The sequence below is a fragment of the Falco rusticolus genome, chromosome 4, assembly GCF_015220075.1.
Source record: "Falco rusticolus isolate bFalRus1 chromosome 4, bFalRus1.pri, whole genome shotgun sequence".
Lineage (NCBI taxonomy): Eukaryota > Metazoa > Chordata > Aves > Falconiformes > Falconidae > Falco > Falco rusticolus.
This window is the reverse complement of record NC_051190.1, coordinates 11,660,338-11,685,978: the sequence shown is the minus strand read 5'-3', so window position 1 is coordinate 11,685,978 and position 25,641 is coordinate 11,660,338. Positions and strand designations below refer to the sequence as shown.

The window sequence follows — 25,641 nt, the reverse complement described above, 5'->3', positions numbered from 1 at the left end:
GCAGGGCGTGCTGTGCAGCATCCACCACGCTGCCATGCAGCAGTCTCTGGCCACCGACAGGCTCTGGCTCTCCGCCAGGCTTTTTGGGACAGGACCTGGCTGCTGGTCTCTGTCTGCTGGGGCAGTAGGAGATGCCCAATGGAGAATCTCTTCCCAAAGGAAAGCGGAAAGCTGCATCTTGACGCTGGCGTCAGCTCCCAAGGAGGGGAAAATTTGCCAGCTAGAGCTGAGCACATCTGATTTACCTCCCCTGGCAGCAACGACCCTGAGCTGCAGCTGAACTGGCGAGAGCTCATAGATTCTGCCACAAACCTGCTACCAGGGACACTCCCCCGCCATCCATCTCCACAGCCACTGTCGGCTGTCACACTACCCACAGAACAAAATAACTGTAATAACACACAGAAATCAAAACGCCACGTGCCTGAAAGGTGGCTGAGCCAGAACCAAATGAGATTCTTCCAAGAAGTGGAAGAGGAGCTTATTTCCCCCCTGCCCACTGCCTCCGCCTCTCCTGAGAAGACAGCTGTGTATCCTGGGATGCTGAGGTGTCAAAAGATACACAACCTGCCCCTGCATTTATTTGCTACTCTTTTATCTGTCTTACAGAAATAATGGAGTCAAACGAAACCTGTGCTGCGCGTAGAGAGAGACCTAGGTTTGTCACCTGCTGTAAGGAGCCAGGACCATTGATTACCAAGATGCAAGTACCCAAATGAAAATTAATTATGATTTTCATTCACAGCCAATGACAGCATATTATTGCACTGAACAACAGGAAAAATTATTCTCTCCCATTTTGCATCAAAGAGGGTGCAATCGGGCTGCATATAATTGTGCCTAATGAATGAAAACAAACAAAGGGAACAGCTGTGATTTATTAATCCCATTACAAATAATAAAAGAAGTTCCTGAGAGCTGTGAACACACTTGTGATGGTCGGAGAGCGGGCGACAGCAAGGCACTCAACAGATGTCAGGCTGCCGTTAGCGGGCATGAAGAGGACCTAAGCTCCTAAAGAGCAGCTCATTAATGCCACATGGTCCCCTCCCTGCTCTTGCCCAGGACTTGGAGGATGTATTTAAGGCCTGGGGAACTTTTAGCCTGGAGGAAGTGAGCACTTGATGATGGCTGAGGGATGACGGCTGCCCCACAACAGATCAAGATCCTCCAGACCACTCTTCTCCCACTCTCATGGTAGTCACAGAGCTGTTGTACAAACCGTAAAATCCCCAAAACCCTCCATGGCCAAGTCATCACACAGAACTATGGCGGTCTCCTGAATGTGCCATACCAAGTCATCTGGGGAGCGGCACACAGGTCTCACCAGCACAGCCACCAGCTGTGTGGTACACGGCCACCAGCTACACGGTGACCACCATGCGGCACCTTCCCAAGCACAGGGTTTGCTCCCAGGCAACAGGGCAGCCAGCCCCCCCACCTCCTCCTCCTCACTCCTGCAAAGCACCTAGCTCCACAAGAATTTCGGCCACCAGTGTCCCAGTGCTGACCCAGGGGCCAGGTCTGCTACGACCCACCCATGGACTCCCTAACTTCACACCTCAGGGGCGCTGGGACATGCCTCTCAGGAATGCCGCAGCGTGTGACAGGGACCTGATCCCTCCCCTGCATGGCAAGAGGCTGGCTCTCCCGGCCGTCTCCAAGCAAGGAGACGTTCTGGCACTCTGTCACCTAAATAAGCCACTGTTCAAACGCAGTCGTCAATTCCCTTTATTGGTACAATAAAACCTATACTATCATATTATATGTATAGATCCATATTTTACTGTAGTTACGTATTTTATTGCTTTAATAAAAAGATGCAGGGTGTGGATTTGAGCAGTGCTTTACGAAGTTAATTTGTATAAATTACAGCAGAGGGGTTTCTAACCATCCTTACTGATGCTCACAAAGCAAGCACTGAAGAGGTCACCACATCCTCTGGCATCCCCGGGGAACAGAGCCAGACGCTGCCTAATCACATGGTTGGTACCACCACAGCACCACGTCGGTGGTGGCCGATAGGGGAGGCACATGGAGATAACACCATGAACTCTGCAGCCCCACGGAGCTCATGTGCAAAATGTGTAGAAAAATAGGTGTTTCCTACGTTACTCACTGCAGAAAATACGGGGAATGCAGCCCTGCCTACGCCAGCACCTGGCTCCACGCCTCCCAGACCTTTCCTTCCCTGCCAGCCCAAGCATAGACACAGACCATGTTGCTCTCCCACATTTCACAGCGTGTTTTTCCCTAGGGAAAAGCAGAGGGCTGCAGAAATGCAGGCAAGGGGATGCAGCTCGCAGCCCAGGCTTGACCACCTATCTCCATGTCTTACCTCATCCTTGTACTTGGTGATGTAGGAGTAGATCTCGTGCAGCGCGCTCATACTGTTGAACTGGCTGAGGTGTAACCGTGACTGCTCCGCCAAGTATGCGCTCATGTCCTGGTCACTGATTGCTGGCATTTTAGCTATATCTGCATAATATCTGCAAGGCAGAAGAGTGGATCAGAATTAGGAACTGTCAGAGAGGGATGGATCTCTGCTGTGACACTCACCTGAGAACAGCCACTGGAGAGGCAAGGCGAAGAGCATCTTGCCTCCAAGGGGTGACATACCGCAACCACCCATTGTAACAATGCTGCTCATCAAGAGGTCTCTGAGCACTCCATGGAGCAGTCAGCACCATTAGGAACACATTCCCAATGGAGTGGTGCCGAGCCCAGCCCAGCCTGCTGGAAAGCCGGGAGCCACTGCTCTGAGGGATTTCCCACCCTCTCCTAAACCACACATTTTCCCCTTTCCCATCCCACCGGCACGTTCTGCCACCAGACTGCATCCAGCAGAATTCTCCATGCCTGCAGCAACACGTAAGGCTTTGCCACGGTTCTCCTAATGTCACTGTGTCACTAAGACCAACGATAGCCCTTCATATTTATTTTATATATATATATAAATTATATATAAAAATAATAAAAATTAAATAATTGATGCATGAACACAAGACAAGTTCACATCCAGCCCTTGCAGTAATACATCCCGCGTGGTTACATCTTCCTCAGCAACAGGCATTCAACACAGCCTGCAACTGCCGCTGGCCATGCTCAGAAGTTACTACTCACCAAAAATCTACAAGGAGCTTTCATTTTCAGTGAAAACTGAGGTTCTATAGACATGTCTGTGACCTCAAAGGATCCTGGTCAGCAGAGGAAGTAGCTGATGTCCTAGGGCATGCCTGGGTCAAACGACTTCATGCTTTCATGCCTTCCTTGTACTTCTCTGATGGTTGCTACCAGCAGGATACTACCTTACATTTCCTAGGACACCTTAAGATTTGCAGTCCTATCCAACAGCTGCCTTGCTGATATGCTCAGCAAATACAGGGAAACTCAGACACAGCTTATATAGTCCAGAATCATAGTGGAAAAACAGAATATCCAAGAGATATTCATCAAACCCCATCAAGATCAAAGCCACAGCATCCCATTACAGCAGGAGGGTTACATCAAGCAGACACACCAGTGGACTGGCGGCTGAGGTCCTTTTGGAAATCAGGGTGGTGTCCACAAGCCTCTATTAAAAAAGAAACCCTACCCACAGCAAACGAGGCCTGGCCACTCGCACCACCTGGAAATACAAAGTGCCAGTCTCTCCCAGGTTCGCTTTACTGCTGATGACTCCTCAGTCGGTGAAGTTTCTGGTAGAGTGATTAGCATCATTAGCATCATCAGCTGAACGCTGAGATGGAACATGGCTGAAGCACTTGGCTAGGAGCAGATGGCAGCAAGACCACTTGAGGAGATGAATACGAGGATCCACTCCATCCCACCGCACTGAACTCAGCTAGTGATAAAATACTTGGGCTGTTTTAACAAGGAGGCTCATTCTCAGCCAGAAAATTATGCGAAAGATTTCCCAGATGCTGCCAAGAGAGCAGTGGCCTGTGGTGAGGACCTCTGACTAAACCAGGCACCAGGAGATCTGCTATGCCGCTGAAGAGATCACCCCCAGAGTGACATCTCCTAAAGCTGACACCACTTCTACCTGTGCTGAGGAGTATTAGGGACAGTACACCCAATCTTCTCAGTTCCAGCCAGCTCTGGTTAGCAATGAAAACCCCCAGAGATCCCCCTCACCACCCTTTAACCCCACAGGTGAAGACCCCTGTGGGGAGGGACTTGGAGATGAACGTACAAGGGAGATGTGCTGAAGAAGAAAGCTTTTGTGGCTACCACAGTAGGATGTCCAGGTAACATACAGAACTTTTACATTTTGGGGTTTACTATGACACAAAGGCTGGCAGGAAACCATCGCTTTTCAAGACAAGGGCGTGTGGCTCGTGCAGCCCAAGATCCCAGTCACACCTACCATTTCCAGAGGACACCTACCCCAGCCGTGACCCTGGCTGCAGCCCCCTTGGGTTTTCTCCAGGCTCCCCACCTCCCAAGCCCTTCACCACGCTATTTCTCCTCAGACTGGCAGGATGCCCTTTGTTCAGCTGGTGCCTGAACCCCGGCGGCAGACAGACCTGTCCCGGTGGGACACGCCGTCCCACTCAGCCACCCTCGCAAGGCTCCCATCTTGCCTCTGCAAAGCTTTGTGACAATCACCGTGCCACAAGCCAGGAATGCTGACTACACTGTAAATCCCCGCAGCAGAGGAGCGGCAGGAGACGCAGTCACACCCTGCGCAGGGCAGCTCTGCCCCTGCTCAGCTGCTTCTGGGACTGTACTGGTGGTAAGCAGTGGCAGGAACATCCATCAGCGGTGAGATGTCCCACCTCCTCCCCAGGGACACAGCATGCCTAGACCAATCCTTAAGTCTGGAATGGTCTTACACCTTTTCTTTTCCAGGCACACGCACAGCTGAATATTTTTGTCATAGAGATGGCAAGGTCAGAGAAATTCACTTTATGAAGTTCGTGATGTTCCTATGGGACCCCACTCCAAAGCCCCCCTCCAGCCCGCCGCCAAGAACTTCCTCCTATTACAATGCAGCTCATCACTCATTTCAGCCATCCTGTTTCAGGGGCACCTTTTCTTCTGATCCAAGCCCTACCTTCCTCGAGGGAAGAAGCTTGTCTTTGTACCTGCCTGCAAAGCACCAGGCATGCCAATGGCATGACAAAAGTAACTGTGTACAAGTCAGTATCCAAAAGACGATTTAGGCTACAAAGTCCCATGTTTGCAAACGAGAGAATATGACCTTTATTGTTGCCTGGACACCTTTCATTTGGTTCACCCTGTAACCAGTCTAGATGCTGAAAAAGGGAAAGGTCCTCAGTTTAAAACAAAAGAAACACAAAAAGAGCATGACCTACAGCACTACGTATCAGCACAAGGGGAAAGTTGCATCAGCAACCTGAAACCTGCGATTGTTTAAGCTTGATGAAGTCCCACTACACAAGACAGCAACATTTTAACAGCAGCTCTATTTGGAGGGCTTTGGAGGACATCTCCTAGGTTTCTCTCCCAAAAGGATAAAGCTAAACACAGCATTATGCCTGAGTGCATCAATTTGCAATCAGTAGCATTCAAAACCTGAACCTTTAACACCGCATTAATTCAGCAGGACAGAAGGATGTCTCTCCTCAGCTAACAGTGAAGGTGGAGGGTGTCGGAAGGAGTCAGGGGACCTGCTCCTCTCCCTGCTCCTCGGCACAGCGACAGCAGCCTGAGCACTGCCTCAGAGCATGTACTCTCACCAGGATCCCAGGCGAGATGTACTGATGGATGAGAGATGGGAAATGCTAATTTTCAACCATTTCAGCAAAACCTGCGCGTGTTGTCGTGGTACAAAAAAGGCACTTCTCTAGTCCAAGGCTGACTTCTCGCTGCTCTCCAAAAGCAATCAAAGGAACTGTTAGTAATTCCCTAGCACAGACCAAGTTTTTACAACAGAAAACATCAGAAAACCTAAAAGTGGAGGTTGCTTTTAGCACCCCTTAAGCAAGTCATAAATGGCTGTCAAACAGTCATTGCAAACTCATTCCAGGAGACAATCGCAAGAAAACATCATCTCCCAAACGAGAGGATTACCTTCTGCAAGTGTTAGTACGGTCCCTCTTCAGAGAGCTGCCAAGGATTCCTCCCAATGACCCCAGTCCCCACACCCACGTACATCCACTCTAATTCCTCCAGGTGAAGCAGGAGGTATTTCCAAGTGTACTCACCTTTCTACCCAGCTCTTGTAGTTGGGGATGTCCTTGGCATACAGTAGTTTGTTGGAGGGAGAGTCTTTTCCTAGCTTGTGCTCAGAAGTTGAGCAGGAGTCCATGAATGTCTGTGCCACCACGGATAGGCAGGCATCAGTAATACTGTTCTTGTGAATGTCGAACACAAACTGGGGGTTCTTAATCACATTCACCCAAAAACGTAGAGGTAGACTGGGGGGATGAAGGAAACAGGAGTCAGCACCTGAACCAAGCCCTACAGGGCAGCTGGAACACACATGCACCTCCAGTCACGGAGAACGGGCTCCCCATGACCCAGCACTGGGCAGGCTGCTTTTCCCAGCACCCCAGGAATGCAAACGTCCTGGGGTAAACGGCCATTGCCCTGTGCCCAGCCCCACATGGCCACAGCTCTCAGTGGAGAAATTCCTCAGCACCGCCAACACCTCCAAAGGCAAACCAGGGCAGCACAGATCTGCAGTTTCTCCAAGGATCCGCTCATTGAAAAGCCCTTGCTGAGCCCATGGGCCAAACCAGGCAAGGTCCCCTTCTCTTGCATCAATAATCCCTTCGAATTGCACAGCACGGCATTTCACACATCTCCCACGTCGGAGGAGGGAATTAACTGGACTCCTCAAGGGATTCATTAGCACATTCAACACCAGAGGAGAATTTAGGCAGCCTCAGATGCTGGAAATAAAGCTCTCAGCTGTACAGGCAGCGGGTCTCCTGGCCAGTCTCCGACTGGATGTTTGCTGCATGCGACACACATGCCACCCTCCCTGGCTCCATTTCCCAATCGTGCTGCCCCTCTCCTCTCCCAGGAGCATCTCAGGGACTCCCCCCATCAGAAAGCCTCTCCGCTCTGTCATCCCTCAGCACCACACCCAGTGAATGCTTTTATCTTAGACAAAACACACTTCATTCCCCAGGATTTTCCTAATGAGGATACTGGGTGCATGTACATATTTTATTCGTGAAGGGAATGGCCTCAAGAAGCTCCACACATTGAATTAGCGCCCAGCGATAAGCACAGGCATTAGTATGCAGCAGCCTGCATGCCCAGCCCCTGTGGAGTAGGGTTTTTTTTTCGGTTTTTTTTTTTTTTTCCCCTCCTTTGCCTTTCGCTCCTTCTTTTAATATAGAAAGCTGGGTTATAAATCAGTTCCACGCACTTCCGTGCTCTCACATCTCCATTTAAAAATGTTTCTTTTCCTGCCCTGCTAATTGCCAACAGTTACTGAACTCCACAAAAGCAATTTGGCTGCCATTTAACAAATGCCAGACACAGGAGCGTACGTACCCGTCTCTAGTAACGGCAAGATCAGAGAGATGAAATCAGTGAGGCAGCAGCAAAGAAAAATGCTGAGGGGGGGCTGCATGCTCAGCTGGGTGGTGGGAAGGAGCATGGAAACACCTTTAGGACAGTGGGGATGAGGACTGGGGTGGTTGCCCAAGGAGGGCTGGGAAGCGAGGAACCAGCCCCCAGCCACCGCAGCCATCGGGGGATGCGTGGGGCCTGGGAAGGGCTGAGGGAGCACCGCATTCCTGGGATATTTTCTGCTGCAGGAAGGCATGCAAGGGATTTACCCACACCAGAAATACAGAGATATGGGCCTCTCTTGTCCTGGATCACTTCCAGGGACATATTTCTGCTCCCCGTGGGAGGGGTTGGAAGCAACGTAAGCTGTGATATCGTTAGCCCCCGCCACCCCAGTGCCCCTCTCCATTACCAGTTACTCTTCCAGGTGTGCCTGACATCGTAATCATTGATCTGATGCTTATCAGCTTGTTCATCCAGGAAATCAAACATGTATTTGATGGCAAGGGGCAGCGCGCTCCCACGATGTGCTGTGCTGAAGATGGTCTCAAACAGGTCATCCACGAATTTCTGCAGGGTGCCCTGAAGAGGAGAGGGAGAGAAGGCTGCTCAGCACCGCTCAGCGCCAACAGAGAGATGAGCCTTTAGCTAAAGGTCGGCCCTTAAACCAATTTCACTTCTATTCCTACCACCCGGAAAAGAAGCACAGTACAGTCTGTGTAACCCTACTGGTTCTCAGTGGTTTATACTGGGGAACAGACACTGCAGTGGTATCTCCTTCACCGCTTGATCTGGCACACTAAAAGCATATAAATAAAAACACCATACAGAGCAAAACCCAAGTGAATGTATGCCATATCATAGTCCTTTTTGGGTCCCATTAAGGTACCCAAGATCCGATGACAGACATCACTGAACAAGCTCTGGTTCCACCAGGCAAGAAGCCAAGTCACAGAGGAGGTGGCTGAGCCCAGTCCCTGCAATCCTGAGCCAGCACCTTCAGCACAGCCCTCTGCTCCTCTCTGGGGACATCTCAGACACGCAGCATGTGCTGAGGAAAGTGGAACAGCCTGTGACGCCAAATGCCCCGGGTAATTACCCTTCTCACATCACTGATTTTGCAGCTTTATCCCAAACACCAAAGGGGATGAGGCGCCCGCCCCAGGGCACCTCTGGTTTGCAGTCCAGCAGCTGCTCAAGGATACAGGGAATAGTAAAAAAGCCAAAGAGTGCAAGAAGCAAACAGGAAAATCCACTCAAGGGATACTCACTGAGGGTTTTAACACACAAAAACATCACTTCAAGCTCAGGAAAGAGACCAAGAGAGTAGCTGCTCCTGCGCTGAAGCAGAAGGCTAATAAAAAAGCAGGGCTTACCACTTCTGGACAACCCAAATCACTACCCTTCCCACTCAGATGTAAAAAGCCAGGCAGCAGCTCTGCAGCCCTGGGTCATACCTTAGTGGCTAACAGGCGGGTCAGGTAGATTTCGGAGACCATCTTGCTGCCCCGGTCACCCTCCCGCTGGTCCATGTGGTCGTGGTTTTTTACCAGGTGCCAGAGCTTGGTCCCACTCTCCAGGTCAGGGGTGATCATGGGGGTCCGTGAGCGCAGGCTGTCCGGGCTGCTGGCTGTCCGCAGCATGCTCTCTGCAAGCACCGAGCAGAGCGGGACACTCGTACCCTGCCCACCTCCGCCTCGCCACCAGCCCCATCGTCCCCCTTCCCTCCGCACGTTACGGCTGTGAAACAGGAGCTTTGGGATCCAGCCCCTGCAGCCACCATGGACCAGGAGCTCTGCTAGGACTGTCATCGCAGTCTGCCAGGCTACATGCAAGACATGCAAGCCTGGCTGACGTACAGGGGCCAGGAGCACTGTGGAAGGGACTCTGCAGAAGCCTGTCCTGCTCCCAGCGCACAGGTGCTGGGATTGCAGATGGCTCCTGTGTCAGTCTGAGCTAACCACACTATTCCCTTCCAAACCAAGGCTGAAGTATGCTTGCCAGCGTGTTTGCTGGAGTCCTCAACTTTGCTCATTTAAGTGCAAAGTGCCTCTGTGCCTATTTTGATTAGAATTCAGGGGAATAAAAAGAGGGATCACCTTAGCAGCAGCCATCTGACACACGTCTCTCCCTGGTATCTGACATTGCAAAGAGAGGTGGCTCTGAGGGCATCTGCTCTCCAACACCAGAACAAATACAGTGGTACAGCACAGCCAGGGTTTTGAAGGACCTTGTTCACGTGAGCCACTGTTACAATCGCCCGCCCCGTGCCTTGGTCTGCAAGCCCAGCCCAGTGCTGCCTCCCGTGCCAGCACAGCGGAGGATGCCCCTGAATGCTCACCGTATCTGCTGAGGGACTTGGTGAAGGTGGAGGAGTTGGAGATGTTGTACGCAGAGTTCTGCTTGGGCACCAGGGCTACTGAGGAGCCGTCTGTCACCTGAAGGCAGAGATAGCATGAGCAGGCTGCGATACTGGAGAGGCACAGGAGGAACAGCCCCACAGCAGGGACAAACCAGCCCAGGGGTGAAGCTACACTGCGCATCACCCCAGGAACGCCCATCCCCAGCAAAGGAGACCTACATAGCTACCTCTGCGAAAGCTCGGGCAAAGGGGTCAGAACAGGAACACGCCAGACAACTTGGCACGAAAATGGCTAAGTATGGTTGGAGCAGGAAACAGCCTCTACGAGTCCCAGAGATGCCCCATTTAGTGCTTCCTTGAACGGAAGGACCATAAACATGGGGCACAGACACAAAAGTGACTGCAGAGCTCCTGGCCATGCCCCTGCATGAGCAGCATGGTCTGGAGAGCTGAGCCCAGGCCCTGACCAAGCTGAGGAGGGAGAAGAGATGCTCCAGCTCAAAGCAGCTGGTGACTGCTCAGTGCTTTCCCCCATGGACAGCCTTACCTGGTAGTGGGCCAGGGTGTTTAGCCTCTTCCAGTCATTGTCAATCTTTGTGGTGACATCTTCGTCCTGCAGTATGATCCGGGCCATCCTGCCCTGCCGCCACTCTGTCCCCATGAGGGAGAAGGGCTCGTGGTTAGAGGGTGACAGGAGCACGAAGCCAAGAGCAAGGGTAGGAGCACAGTCTGGGCATCAATAAAAGAGCTCTTGCACCACCTTCTGAACCCCAAGATTGATGACTATCAACACGGTGTTGGGCAAAATCTTCTTTCCAAGTACTCAAGGAAAGACAGCATCAATTTGACCCTGGCTACCATTTCCTTTGCTCCTCTCCTCTTCATTCTCCCGCCCCTCCTTTAAGAACAAGACTATTCACGCTGTTCTCACCTACTGCTGGCCTCCTTGGGCCTCAGCCACCTCAAGCCTGCAATCCAGCCCACAGCCAGAGCAGAGGAGGCTCCTCTCCCCATCCTCTCTACTGGTGAGACCCACACCCTCATGCCAGGCGTCCCCACACAGTCAGTGCCACCAGCACAGTACACGTGAGCTGGACAAGCACAAATGCTCTGGTCCTGCCAGGTCCCCGCTCTTATAGGAGATGTGGATTCTCCTGCCTTGAATGTTTTTTTTTTGGCACTTTTGCTCTTAGTCACATCCCTGCTCCCCACAGGGAAGTGCCTGGCCTCTCCCTTACCCAGGTCCATGTCTCCGGCTTTGGGTCGCTGGGAATAGGGCACCCCCTTGTAAACAGCGTCCAGCAGCTTCTCTTTCACCTGCGTGATGGTGTCGCAGTTCAGCACCTTGACGGGGATCTCCGGGGCGTTCTCGTTCTCTGGGTTCACGCAGTTGAGGGTCTGCACAGCACAGAGGGGCAGAAAGACTCGAGCTAGAGGCTGTGACGCGCTGGCTGCAAAGGCAGGTCCAAGGACACAGGGCTACAGCTGCCTAGAGGCCATGTCTTCTCCCCTCCCTGGCCACTGCCGAACTGCAGCCACATGGCACGTTCCTGCTCCCCCTTTCTCCCCACCTCTCCCTACCACTCTCAAATCTCCAGCTATTCCTAGAAAGGCAGCACAGTGTCAGTGAAGGAATCCTGGGCCAGCAAACCATGCCGAACTCACTACAACCTGTCTAGCCTGAGCAATGCCCAGGCATACTCCGCCCCCTCCCAACCCCACCTTGGTGGAGATGGAGGTGGTGAAGGACCAGCTGCGGCCTCAGCCAGGCGAAGGGCCCGGCTTATCATTCAGCTGGGCAGAGGAGATGTCTGATATGGAGGAAGAGAAGTATCTCTACATCTCCTGCAGTAATCTCAAGGATCTGGCTTTGATGTCCACCCAACATGAGCCACTGGTTGCTCCCAGGTAGCATGTGCTCAACAGCATCTCTGGCCCTGTACCTGTCAGGGCTGTGGGGTTTGCTGGGAGAGGGGTGGAGGGGTATTCAGTTCGTGTTTAGCTTTCTCAGTTCCATGGCAAGAGCAAACCTTGCCATGCAAAGGCCCCTTTTCTGACCCTAGCCGAGATGGGTGCCACACCGACAGAGCAAGAGGCACCCCAAGGATGCCAGAGGGAAGAACAAGAGACAAACCACTCTCTGGAAAATACTTTGGGTGCCTCCAAGATCTTGTTCAATAGCTGGACCTAGCAGTCCTGGCAAGCACCAGTACCAGTGAGGCTTCCACTTGCACTAACCAGCATTTTGTAGTCAATCTGCTGCCGGATAAGCTTGTCTTCACTGAGGGAGTAGCGAGCCTCTCCTGTAATGGCATCAATGGGTCCCTTCTCCATCTGTTGCTTGATGGCGCAGTAGAGCATGAAGAGTGGTTCCCCAGCACACTCCTGCGGGACAGGGGATGGAGGAGAGGGAGAGAGAGGGGTGAGAAGGTGCCAGGCACCAGCTTTGCCTTTCAAGAACCACCACTGTGTCAGGAGCCTGCTGTGGCCCTGCAGCGTCGAGCCCCATACATGGCTTTGTAGTCTCCAGCCCTTTGTCACAACTGCAAGGAAGGGGGCACATGGCAAAATTAATCCCATGAAGGAACTTGTTCTTTCGTTCCAAGCCTGCTGGAGGTTGTTCCCTTGTCTACCAACCCCTAGGCTCAGCTTCCCCAAGTTTCCAGACACTCTCTGGTGAATTCTGCTCATTCTACAGGCTAAAAATGAGCTACAACGGTTAAATTCAGGGCTAGTGAAGAGCAGACTGAGTCTGGGGACCCTGTGCATGGGATACAGCCTATCTTTCGAGCTGGCCCAGCCAAGCACCTGAGGACTGGAAAGAGCACGATGCAGTGGGACAGCCTGGGGACTCTTGCCCAGGTATCATGATGCAGTTCTGCCATCTGCCAGGAGCCCAGTCCCACATGACAGAAGGTCAGAGGAGGTTTCCCCACGACAGCTGGTCACAGGGATGGAAAAGAAAGAGAGCAACTCTCTGACAACCCTACCCCGAGTCTCCAACTGATGGAGGGGGCAAGGTAATGAGGTTTCCTGCAGTTAAACCATTTGCTACCTACATGTCCCCACAGCCAAACCCCTACAGTCAGAACCAGCTTTAGCCACCAGCCAGAGCCACATCAGCTTCTATCTCACAAGTGGGAGGGAGGGAGAGGGAAACTGGACCAGACGCTTCCCCCAAAGTTGCTGGATGCTGGAACTGCAGCAACCCAGGAAAAGCAAAGGACCTGCCAAGGTTGGAGGCACCAACCAGCCTGGAGCCATGAGTTGGTGTAGGGGGCTGGAAGTGGATGCTTCCCTATCACCCAGGGCCTCTTCCCTGAGCTGCATCACAATGAGCCCTTCCAGAGACAGGCGTTAGCCCTAACAGAGAGAAAAGGGTACCGCGGGAGCAGAGGGAACAAGGAGAAGTCCCAGCAGATTTTACCCCACCAGCCCTCGTCCTCCCTCCCAGCCGCCTCACAAATAAATTGTACTTTGGTGCAAAGTGCGGCTGCTCTCCTGTCACCATATGCTGTTAGCATCTCGTTAGCATCTGTGGTAATTAAAGAGACAGCTGCTAACGAGCAGGAACAGGCATACATCATCCCCAGACCTTCCGACAACATGCCTGTCTTTGAAATTATATTTCATTTGCAAATTTGGCTTCATTAAGTCAGCTTGGAAAAGTGTGAGACCCAAGGTGGGTGCCACACTGTGCATTACCAGCTGCCCGGCAAGGCGGGAGTGCCAGGCTGGCCGCAGAACGGTGAGTCCCCGGGGGCTCCCACAGCATCCCGAGCCCACCCCTCCAGATGCGGTGGAAAGACTCAAATTGCTTCTTTCAGTTGCTTGTAAAAACTCCTCGTAAAACTTCCAAGTCTGTGGAAGTGGCATGGATGGAGGATAGCTTGGAGCAGGACTCCTGCTCACAGCTGGCATGCTGCTCCCATCTCAGCCCATAGATTTCCCTTCTCCAGAGAGACGTCTGCTGCCCACCAGTCTGCAGCTCCGCACCCACCTCTGGGGATCCCCAAGAGCAGTGGGTACAGCCCTTCCCGCACTGGTGGCCTGGTTGCACTCCAGGCATCACAGCGTCACCTCCTCTGCTCCTCGGTCACTGCCTGGGCTGATGGGGAATAAATCTCTTTTTGGACATGTAGATTAGAGCTGGTCCTATGACCTCCCCAGAAGGATGGAGGCATCAGTGGTCCTGGTGATGGGTACATCACTCCTCCAGCACCCATGCAGGGTTCTGGGGGCTTCTGTGTGCTGCAGGATCCTGGTCCCCTGTCGGGTGACCTTTCAGGCACCTTAACGTCAACTGAAAGAGTCCCTCTGCCCTGTCCCTCTGGCTCTGCACATCCTTCACGTTGCAGCTTGGCTACCCCACCTGTTCCAAATGTGGGTCCCACCCTTAAAATGCAAAATCTCACTCCCAGCCTCACTGTCCCCAGTGGCTCTTAGGGACTGGAGCCACGATGCTGCCGTGGGTCACAGCTCCCGGAGCCACTACAGATGAGGACAGTTTAGGGCTCTTCCCTGACAGACACCAACAAAACGAACAGGGACCATAGAAAGCAGCACTGGGTAGTTGCACCGATATGGCCTCCATTGGGTGGGATACAGGAGGGGACAGCTGAGATAGGGCCGAGCGGCCCCTCAGGTTGATGGAGGGCAGCCTGCTGCCCATACGCAGCCATGTCCCCCGCTGCCAGCCCTGACGCAGTTTGCTCATTGCTGGGGGCCTGAGGGAGGGGGGCTTTGCAGGGGGTGGTATCCGTGCGAGCCGAGCTGGAGGAGGCCAGCTGCAAACACCCTCCTACACGCACGCACTGGTACCTCAGGAGCAGGCTGAGGCAAGCCAGCGAACGCTCAAACTGTCTTATTGACTAGATCTAGTTCATCAGGCACCTAATATTGTGCATTTTTCAGCACTTGTCTCGATTTATCCCTCTCCGTTTCCCCAGGGTGTCTCATTAAGAGTCTGATAAATGCTACTACAGGGTCTCTGTGAAAGCGCCAGCCCGCGATGGCTCCCCGTGCTGCTGGCCCTGGGCGGGGGCGGCTGTCCTGCCCCTGTCCCCATCCCTTGCCCCAGCACATCGTGGCCATGCGATGCCAACCACCCGGCCCTGCTCTGGGCAGGTTTGCTGAGAGCCGATCTGGCAGCTGGGCACACATCTGCCTGCCTCATTTACGTGCACAATTACCACGGTTTGGTGCAGTTTCCCTGCTGGCAAACTGTCTGCTGTGATACCTCTCTGTCTACTCTACGGGTTTCTCCTGCTTTTGATGCCACCTGTGATCCTCACTGCTGGGAGGCAGGTGGAACCAGCCCCATGGGTCTCCTCTGGTGGGACCTATCCAGGAGAAGCAGGAGCACAGCCTCAAGTCTTCCAGTCCAATTCAAGTGACCCAAGCAATGTAGTTTCAGTCACTTCCCCAGGGAGATGATCCCCAGCGTAACAAATCTCACAGCCAGCGGGTTTATCCAGGCCCTCCACATATGTTCCTCCTGTAATGGTGCATCTAAATCAGACTTCTCTCTCCTGCTGCTACCACTCAGAGACCAGAGGCGTTTTCCCACACCAGAGCCATGGCGTAGTCAAGGACTTTATAAAAAGGCATTGCCCTGGTCCCATCCTCACATCTCTCTCCCATGCCCTTCCTCACCCTCAGACCTGCCCCGCACGGGTGATGCGCCTGGACGCCTCTCCGAAGGGGGACAGGGCTGTACGAAGACAGATGCAGGACAGTGGTGGCACATGAGCTGATCCAAAGCAGCTTCTGAACAAGGTGAACGTGCCCCTGTCACCTGCCCACATGGCCCAGCCCAATTAGGGACAGGCCAAGGACATCAAGTCACATACATGAACGCAACATCCCCAAACACTGCTGTGGGTGTTCAAAGGCTGCGCACTGCGCTTTGCTCAGCCCAAGTCCAACCGTGTCCACTTCAAGGAGCCCTGAGGGAGTTTATCCACAGCAAGAGCTGCTCTTCCCTGTCCCCCTGCAGAGCCCAAACAGCCGTCGGACCGTGTCCTACCCGATCCCACCAGGCACTGCTGCTGCAGGGGCGGAGGGTGGCCCCCACTGAGCAAAGCCCTGGCATGAAGAGGCAGCAGGAGGTTTGACATCTCCCCGTGACCAGCACAGCTTTTCTCCTCTCCCACCCCTGGAAAGCAATCTACGCTCCACGCTACAGCTAGATTTTTATAGATACAGGCTATCCCTCGACAGAGGCAAAAAGCCAAGTGCATGTAAGTGATATTATAAATCACCTCTCGTTGACGATCACTTGAGTTCTGCACAGACTCCTGCTCGCTCTCATCTCTTGGCTGGAAATGGTTCAAACTCTCTTTATCTTAATGAGGGATGAAATTCCACAAAAACGGCTGCGTGCCACCCAGCCTCGCTGCGCTGACGCCAGGCAGGATCCCAAGAAACAACTCTGCTGACTGACAAACCAGAGGCAGGACCGCAGGCACCATTCACCCCACTGGTGTCATCCCAAAGCAGCACCAGGACCAAGCCGGGGGTCCACAGCCTGGAGCTCCAGCTGTGCAACCCCCATGGCCACTGGTGCGGCTCTAGCGGGTAAAAGCACCAGTGCAGATGGCATAAATGTTCTCAATATGGGTTGGATGAACCAGTGGTAAAAACAGCCCTTAGGCTTTGGCATCCTCTTCCGTTAACCTGGTAGAACTGGGAAAAATGTGAATTCAAGCTAACAGGGTCTACACCCTCGTGCACACGTGGTGGAGGGAGCTGTGTCCCTGGCTGCCAACAGGCCCCACGGGGCATCCATCCCCACTGGGGCATCCCCTCCAGAAGGAGGGGAAACAACAGCAGAAGTAGAGATGCCTGGGGGAAATGACTCCCCTGCCATGGAGCATGACGGACCATGGAGTGTCAAAGAGATGAAGGAAAAGCAGCAGCAGCACATGACGAGTGCAGCACATCAAACTACAGCTCAAACAGGCAGAAATATCCTCCGATCAGAGTGACGTCTACAGAAAGACCACTTCCCAGGGCTCTTTCCGCCTGAGCTGCACAAGCAGAGGCAAGGAGGGAGGAATGGAGACCACTCCGAAGGGATTCAAGACTCAGCTGAGCTGCTTCAGATTTATTCTTTCCCTGGGCACCGTTTTTAAAAAGATCTCAAACTCACTACGCATGAAGCAATCCCAGTCTGGATTTCATTTCTCAGTCACAGCTATTTCCCCAAAAGGAGACCCAGAATCGCTAATCACATCTCAGAAAGACGGGATGGGAACGGAGGCCTGGGAAGCGCTCTCTGCTCTGGGAGAGGGCAGCAGTGCTCAGCCCAGGCTTTGGGTACCACGCTGCCTGTCCCTGCAAGGGCCACGGGGGGGGGGGGGTGGGGGGGGTGCCACCCCTTCCCAAACTCACCTTCAGAAACTTGTACAGCAGAAACGTGAACCAATTCGTCAGCATCTTCTCTGCCACTGACTCCGTTCTGTAGGGAAGGCAGAGCAAAGCTGTCAGCAGAGGATATTAAAGGTCTCTTATCTCACCCCTCGCCACCTCAGCCTTGGACTGTGGCTAAATTATTTTTGGCTTTAAAAGGTTTTGTCTGGAAAGGCAGGAGCCTCGAAGCAAAGGGGCACAAGCAGACAGGCAAAGCTCTAGTGGGAAAGCCTGCCCATCTGCAAGGCTGAGCCACAGCAACCCCCCAGGAGGGAGAAGCAAATTGGTCTCTAGTGTATTTGGAGAACCAGAGAGAGCTGAGCACAACCTTGTCCCATGGGAAGTCTCACCCAGGGGATGACCAGCTTTCTGCTTCTTTCTGGTACTTTCTACTTCAATGAAGTTTGTTTCTTCCATCGTGTCCCACCGGAACCAGGCAGCTCCCTCCACAGGAGGACCGCATGAGAAACCCAAGCCAGGAAAAATGTCACCAAACCTACCTCGTGCTCCCCAGTTAAAGCACAACCTGAAGAGAAGAGCTGAGGTTGCAAGGCCAAGGCAGATCCTGACCCACTTTCCCACAACAGGAGCAATTCCTCCCACATCACCGTGTGCCTGGATTAGCTGGAAGCCCCTCTCCCCACCTGGAAGCTGCTGCTGACTTCTGCTCCTGCAATGCACTCAGTACCACTATTGCCCTGACACAGCCCCACCAGTACTGAGTGACATGGGACTTTCCCTGCAACCCCCAAAGTAGCCCTTGATCTCTACAGCCCCAAAGCCCAGGACCCACAGCAGAACCATCAATACTGCAGGGGTAAAGAGAGTTTTCCCCAGCAGCCTGTGCCAGGTCTGCTCAGGAGGACGCCTGGGGTTTGGCACTCAGCAGTGGTGATGGTGAAGCTTTAGGAGGCCACCCTTGCTCTGCACCCTTGCTTCCCTCCATGCCCCTGCCCTTGGGCCGGCATCTGGGTGGCTCTTGGGCAGGGATGCAGAGCCCTGCAACACAGAGAGGGCACCAGTCCTCTGGGACATGGCCTTGATTAAAGCCACCACTGGATTTATGTCTGGAGACTTCAATCCCCATATGGTTTTGGTCAAACTTATCCCCAGTACTAATTCAGCTGAAAACAAGGGGATTAAAGGAGGAAGGAGTAAAAGCAGTGGCTGGAAGCTTAACGTGTTTTCCAGGCACCTTTGGAGCACTGTGCAAAGACGCTGTGCCAGGCTTAGGATTTAACCCTTCTCTGCCTGCACGGTGGAAATCCCAGGTCTCTGCGTGTCTCCTCAGAGCAGGCTGGCGATGTAGGAGCTTGCGGTGTACAAAGCTGCAACCGCCTGCTCCAAAAGGAGTTTAAAAATCAAGTCATGCCTCTCAGCTTTTGGAGATGCAGTTGAAAGAAGCAGTAAAAACTCCCTTGAGAAAACCTACATATTTCCCCTAGTTCATGCATGGTTCAAATCCAGATGCCACATGCTCCAAAGCAGCATGGCAGGGAAGGTCCACGGGATTCGCCTGTGTCTATTTGGGACCATCACCATGCAGCATGTGCACGAGGGAGAGCAGGATCCCACAGGATGGGGGTAAGATATGGTGGGTCCAAACAGAATGTGGGAACCTTGGGATGCTTGTATGGCAGGCAGGACATGCTGCACCAGCAGAGGAGAGGGACAGCCTGGCACGAAGGGAGCTGAGGGCAACACATGACCTGGCTGAACCAGGCAGCACTACAAGGGCAACTTAACACGCCTGTCTCTGCACCACAGCCTAGTCTCACTGCTGTAAGATTAAAATTCCCCTTAACACATCCATTATTTTTAAAGTAAAAATGCCAGCCAGCCCCTCGACCCTCTCTGGTTAGGCTTCTTCAGCTTATCCAACCATTAATCATCGGATCAGCCACTTGCGAACACAGATGCTCCTGAAAGCACAAGCAATACGAATAACCTCAGGGACATGGCTGCACTCCTGTTGCAGCAGGGGAATGGATACAAACGTATTGACTCAAGAAACAAAACCCAGAAGGAACCCGAACCTCAGAGCCACTAGAAGGAGTCCCACTGCCCAATGCCATGCCCAGCAGATGGGCCAGGAGCGGTTCCCAATGGCCAGATGGTGGGTTTAGGAAATCCACTTTCCCAGAGTTTATTCAAGCTGACTCAGGGTCGTATGGTCCCTTCCAAGGCTTTCCCTCATCCTAATGGGGCTTAGCCCTTTTTGCCCTCCCTGGAATAGTACAGCTGTCCTTAAACCATTAGGGAACAATAATACCTGAGCCTCCAGGGGAGAGAAGCCTTCCTGCACCCATGAGAAAGATTAATCCATCAAGGGGAAGAAAAAAGGGAGAAGAGAAGGGTTGTGGGGAGAAAGCCAAAGGAGGGGTGGTCTGAAGCTGTTTGGCAGACACCCTCCCCAGCCCCAGACCAGGTTCTTTGCTGACAAGCCTGTAACACTCATCTGAAGTGCCACCACCCAGGCTCTGGTGGATATTTGTCTTTATCCACGATAGAGCCAGATGCCACAGCAATGGGGAGATTATCCAATAACAAAATAAATAAATAATAGCTCTATCCAGTTAGATCGATGTTAATCCAGCTGCCCTGGGTGGTAAGCACACTCTCACACCCAAGAGCAGAGCTAATCAAAAGGATAAAGCAGCACAGCCCTCAGCACCGGTTGCTCTGTGCTGCAGTTGCAGGGAGAACAAAGTATTTTTGTTAAATATCATAGAATCACAGAAGCACTGCTCAGGGAGGCACAAGCAAGGTACCAGCCAGGGGACCTCGTCCCTCTCCTAAGCCTCCTGCAGCTCCACCTGCAACGGGTCCTCGAGCTCCGCGGCTGGGGACCGATGGTCCTGGGGCTGCTGGCTCCCTCCACGCTGGTGGAGGCTGGGCTCTGCCCCTGTGCTGCTCCCACGGCTCCGCCACTGCAGCTGCCGGCCTCCCCACACCGCCTTTTATTTATATTTTATTGATTTACTTCAGGAGATGGAAATACAGTTTAAATATTTCAGTGGAACTTGATGTCATGGAGGGACGATAAGAAGGGCAGAGCCTAAGGATGCACTCAGGGAACAGGGATGGGGGACAGGGCTTGGCACCTCCAAGACCCATCCCTTTCCCAGCCAGCCACAGCTCTGCACTGCACCCCGTCCCTGGCACTTTGCTAATTAGGTGCTCTGAAAAATTAAGGGCACCCTTGTAATGTGATAAATGAAGCAGAGAGTAAGAAAGCAATGTGCTTAGAGAGACTGGCCAAGGGAAGGTAGCAGAGATCTAACTTGGACCAGCTCACATCTGTGTCTTCTCCAGGCATCTTCCCAGGGCCAGGCACACAAAGCCCAAAAGGCTTTGACTGGTCTGGGCACGGCATGCACGTTGGTTGACGTCTGAAATATGGTTTGGTTTTCTTGAGCCTTTCTGGTGACATGCCAGTCCCATGGCTCTCAGCCATCCCTGCATCTCCGCGGGAGGCTGGTGGCAGCGGGCTGGGGGAGGCAGAGGTGGGGAGGCACGGCAAAGCGTGTGATGGGAGAAGATGGCACAGAGGCCCTCGAGCTGGGTTGGTGGAGCTTATTAATTGTTTTTGTTCAGCACTTGGTGTATCTTTCAATATTCATCAGTCCGTGATGAAGGAGAGCTCAGAGCTATCGTTAAATATTGATGGGCCAGGCAGACTCACGGCAGGGCTTGGCAGGCTGCCTCCTGCCTGCGCTTCCCCCTGGCCCTGGCGAGACTCCCAGCTTGTGAAGATCCGCTTGGCTTTCCCAGGAAAACCTCCATGTGCCTGGCAAGGTGGGCAAGCCCCGAAGAGGCAGTGGGAAAAGGAGGACTCTTGCCTGCTGCCAGCCGCAGAGGCACCCATGTAGCAAGGCAGCTGCCAGGCAAGAGCTGCCCCACATGCTGAGAGGTGCGGGGGACTGCCTGGTCACCTGGCGAAGGGAAGGCAGGTGGGAGCATCACTGTGGCAACATGCAACAGCGCTTGACACCAGAGTGCATCCTCCCGGCACGAGTCTGTGCAGCTGGCGGCATCTTGCTCCCTGCTTCCCAGACAACAGGAACGCACAAGGGCCAAACCAGAGTGAGAACAGCCCATGGGCGACTCCTGACTTCGTGGGTCCAGGTGGTCTTACATCCCTCTCACACTTGCACACAGACAGGCAAGGAAGTTGGCCACAGACCCTATGCCAACACTGCCACAAGCTGACACCAAAGCCATCACTGATGGCATCCCTGAAGGACACTGGCTCCTGTCCACATGCTTAGAAGAGCCTGGGCACTGTCCCACAGCTCCAACATCTCGGATGGTCACTCACCTCCGCAAGAGCAGCTTGGGATGGTTCTTACTTTCCAGGTTCTTCTCGATGAGATCGGAGAGGAGCTGCTTCAGCACACCTGTGGCATACTCCATCTCACCCTGCAGCGCTGTCATGATGAGGGAGGCCACGTTGCCACGATCCCGCATGGAGAAGCTCCGCTGAGCCTCCAGAGTGCGGATGAATGTCAGCAAGAAGTGCTTCTTGTTCAGGAGCTGCCCAAAGAGAGTCAAGGACTTCTCCACATTTGCCTGAACCTGCAAGGATAGAGCAAAGCTGAGAGATGGGCACAAGGGGGAGGGGCGACAAGAAGAAGGTGGCTGGGCTGCACAAGACCCTGGATTCACCCTCATCCCCTGAGAGGAAAGGATGAAAAAGGGTCAAAAAGCAGCTGCATTTGCTCTCTCCATACTACCAAGCTTCCTCTTCGGTGATCAGCCTCAGCACCCTCTAGAAGTATTATCTAGTTGGTAATATCCCAGCATTAGGTTAACACAGTGATGTATATATATGTATATACATACACACACGCTTCCGTACAAAGACTCTCTCCCACGTGTGTGCAGGCACATACACACACTTCCCTCCTGTAAACAAACACTCTTTCTCTCCCAAACATACACACAAATTCTAACTTTCAATCTCAGCTAACAAGCAGCTTGATTCCCACCCAAGTCACTGCAACACATGCTCTGGGTATTGCACAGAAAGCAAATAAAGCCACAACCCTCAGCTCCGCCAGCAGCAAACCCGCCTGGTTTTGGGGGGCTGGTTTTCAGACAGAGAAGCAAACAGCAGAAACCTGGCTCTGCACCACTCCAGACACAGCCTGAAATATTCCTTTTCCTCTTGAGATATATGAAGGTGTATTCCTGGGCATACTTGGCCACATAGGATCCCGCATGGATTAGGCTGGGATGCTTTCACCCCTGCACTGCCATCATCAGCCCAGCTCTGATCAGCCCTGACCTCAGAAATGAACATTTTTACAACAACATTTTTCTCATTGGAAAAGATGTTTTCCTCTGAATAAAAGCTTTGCTGTGGTAAAACATCCGTTTTATTTTATTTATTTTTCCCCCCTCCTTCCTGATTGGTAGAATAAGTGAAAAATTTCATTTCACGTCGATATTTGGAGACAAAACAACACTTTTCATTTCAAAACACCAGCTCAAAATGAAGAACAGGGTTTTGACACATCAAATCATTTCACTTCAATCAAAACTTTGGATCAGCACTCTTCAGTGAAATTCCTTGCAGTTGTAACTTCCTCCTCCAAAATACTCTTTCCCACTGGACAAAAACCTCATTTTCTACCCAGTCCTTGTCAATTCTGCAATACAAGTTCCCATGTGTCACTGTCACCCTCGTTACCCAGGTGGGTGGGAATGCCTGCCCCAGAGCATCCCAGAAGGGTGATGGGACAGTGACAAAGTCTCTGCCCCCATCCTCGGGGTTCCTCTCATGGACACCACGCAAGCAAGCACGTGGCTCAATTTCCCTTACTGCAGGTCAGAGGATAATGTCCTGCTAGGAACAGAAATGCTTTACATTATGTTTTCCCAGAGTCCCCCCCCTCCAGACTACATGGGGACCTCAATGCAATGATGCTGGTAACTCAGGCAGATGCCCGAGGTTCAGCAGCATCAGCTGCTCCCTGCGTGGATGCAGAGATGCCAGTTGATTCCTCAGCATGGGAAGACCCAATAGCTGGCTAGAGCACAGTGGCTGTGCTGGAGACCCACCAGTAAAACTGGGGCAGAGGGAGACATGATGTATTCCCCACCCCTGCACGTTGCTGGTGCTTTTGCAGCCAAGACCAGGCAAAGGAGACCACAGGACAAGAGGCTTTCTCCCTTTAGCAGAGCAACAGGATCTCGTTAAGATGGGAAATGGATCCTGCCCAACAGTGACCATCCCACTGGAGCCTTGGCAGGGAGCACAAGAGGACACGAAATCCCCATCACAAGCAGCACGGCCATGCCTTAGCCCCCCACATGCCTGTCACCTCCCTGGGCCCCCGTGTACAACTTGCTGATCATTAGCAGAAATAAATGAACAATACTGAATTAAATATTTAATCAGGCTTAAATTCGCACAAAGCAACAAACCGCTCCCCCAAAATCTAAAGTGAAAGGGAGCTGGTACCGACAGCCCAACGCTCGCTGCAGATTAGCGTGTGCGTGAGCAAGTGCCATTTCCTTCCCGTCACTTGCAATAGCTAATGTTACACTCTGAGAAAAGAGACAAATAAAAGCAAACCTGATTAAATTATATGAAGCTTACACAACTGTAGTTGCTTTATTTAATCTCTTTTGGGGATTTTTTTATTAATTTTTTTTTGCTCCTTTGAAACTTTAACCCCTTGTTTCCCAGGCCAGGCTGAGCTGGTGTTCTGTCTGAAGTGGGATGTTTTGAATTAAAAGCTGGAAGTGGACGAACTCCCACCCAGCCCACCGCAGCCAATGCAAAATTCCTCCTCTGATACCCTTTTTGATACCCTTTTCACCCCTCTTTCTTTAGGGAAAATCCTTAAGAGCAAGAGCAGAGGCGAGAGGAGAGCCAGGCTTTGCAAAGGCAGGAAGGGCTGTGCCCCAGGGAGGGCTCGCTGGAGCCTGCTGCAGCTCTGAGCATCCGGAAACCCGAGCTGCAAGGGGAAATCCATGGAAACAGGTCCCCACCGCCCTGCGGAGCTGGGATTAGGGACCACGGAGCAGGCAGAGGGCCAGGGCCCCGTGCTGTAGCCATGCTGGTGTACAACACCAGCACGTGCACTTGCAGTTGGTAAGAGCCTGTTGTGTTGTAATTAGTGACCGTGCATCTTGCACCAGGGCCAATTACTCCTCCTAAACACATTGTGAAGCCCACGTCGACATTAATTACTGTGCTGGGTCAGCAGTGAGGGGAAGCTAAGGTCACCCCCCCCTTTCTCTAATCAAGAGCGGCCTCAGCAGCCCAGCAAACGAGAAGCCAATTGCTGTGCAATTGCACGCACTAAATTAAACAGAGGTGGGGAGGCCGGGAGAGGAGAGGGAGCTGGTTTGGGGAGCAGGGGAAGGATGCCAAGGATGGGTTCTGCATGGGGAAATGGAGCCAAGCAAGCAGGCGATGTTGGACAAGCCTGCTAGAAATGAGCGGCCGGTCAGGCATCAAACAAACCCAATTGGATAAAGCAAGTGCTGTAGAAAATTACAGCAGCAATGATATTAATATAAATATTGACATTAATGTCAGAGAGCACAGTAACCATTCGGCAGCCGGTCCGCATTCGCGCCGACTGCTGCCCAGCAAGATGCTCTTTGCTGTACCACACCAGGCCAGCATCAACCAGAGCATCCCTCCAGCCCGATGCCTGGGGCACAGGGGTTTGTGCAGGGGCACATCCCCAGCGCGAAACACTACAGAGACAGACAGAACCACACCTCCATCTCCTTCAGCACGGGATGGTCTTCTATCCCTGGGAAGAGAACTCGCATGGCGTAGGTGCGGTAATCCAGAAAGGGGATGCCAGCCCCATCCAGGTCGTTGGTCAGCTCATTAATGTCAGTCTGCAGCTCAGCGAAGGCTGGGGTGGGAAAACCAAAATTAAGCAACATATACCAGAGTCCTGGCACCCAGCCTCTGCCGTACCCCCCAGCACCCCACGGGTGTTCCCCCACCCAGCATGAATCAGCTCCGCATCCCTCCCCCCATCAGGCTGTGATCACCCTCCCCATCTCACAGATGGAGAAACTGAGCTTCGGAGGGTGTGGATGACTTCCCCAGAATAAATCTAGTGACAGATTTGGGAACAGGACCACCAGGTCCCAGGGGGCTCAAATCAGCCCCCCCCCAGCACTGACAGCCTCCCAGGGATGCTGGCGGCCACAGGGAACAGCAAGGCCTGAACAAAGCCAGAGCTTCTGGGGGAAACAGTAAGCCTAAACCACAAGAATGTCCTGATTTCTTTTTGACCTAAATACTACTCTAGGGAAGCCTGAACACACCCACCCACCCTGGCACCTCCTGATCCAAGCAGAGGCAGCCCTGATTCCCAGGGGAACATGATGCT

The 25,641-nt window shown here is 52.8% G+C and overlaps 1 protein-coding gene across 1 annotated transcript in view; it reads right to left on the bottom strand.

The window, feature by feature from the left end:
• Window positions 1–25,641, bottom strand: part of PLXNA1 (plexin A1) — a 121,367-nt gene that overhangs the window by 3,216 nt on the left and 92,510 nt on the right. The window contains exons 21-31 of the mRNA XM_037385503.1: window positions 25,013–25,155; window positions 21,591–21,847; window positions 17,252–17,318; window positions 12,095–12,241; window positions 11,095–11,254; window positions 10,404–10,507; window positions 9,836–9,932; window positions 8,952–9,142; window positions 7,907–8,076; window positions 6,174–6,386; window positions 2,339–2,489 (exon numbers count right to left, since the gene is read on the bottom strand). Of these exons, the coding sequence (XP_037241400.1) occupies window positions 2,339–2,489; window positions 6,174–6,386; window positions 7,907–8,076; window positions 8,952–9,142; window positions 9,836–9,932; window positions 10,404–10,507; window positions 11,095–11,254; window positions 12,095–12,241; window positions 17,252–17,318; window positions 21,591–21,847; window positions 25,013–25,155 (1,700 nt within the window). The remainder of the gene's footprint in view (window positions 1–2,338; window positions 2,490–6,173; window positions 6,387–7,906; window positions 8,077–8,951; window positions 9,143–9,835; window positions 9,933–10,403; window positions 10,508–11,094; window positions 11,255–12,094; window positions 12,242–17,251; window positions 17,319–21,590; window positions 21,848–25,012; window positions 25,156–25,641) is intronic.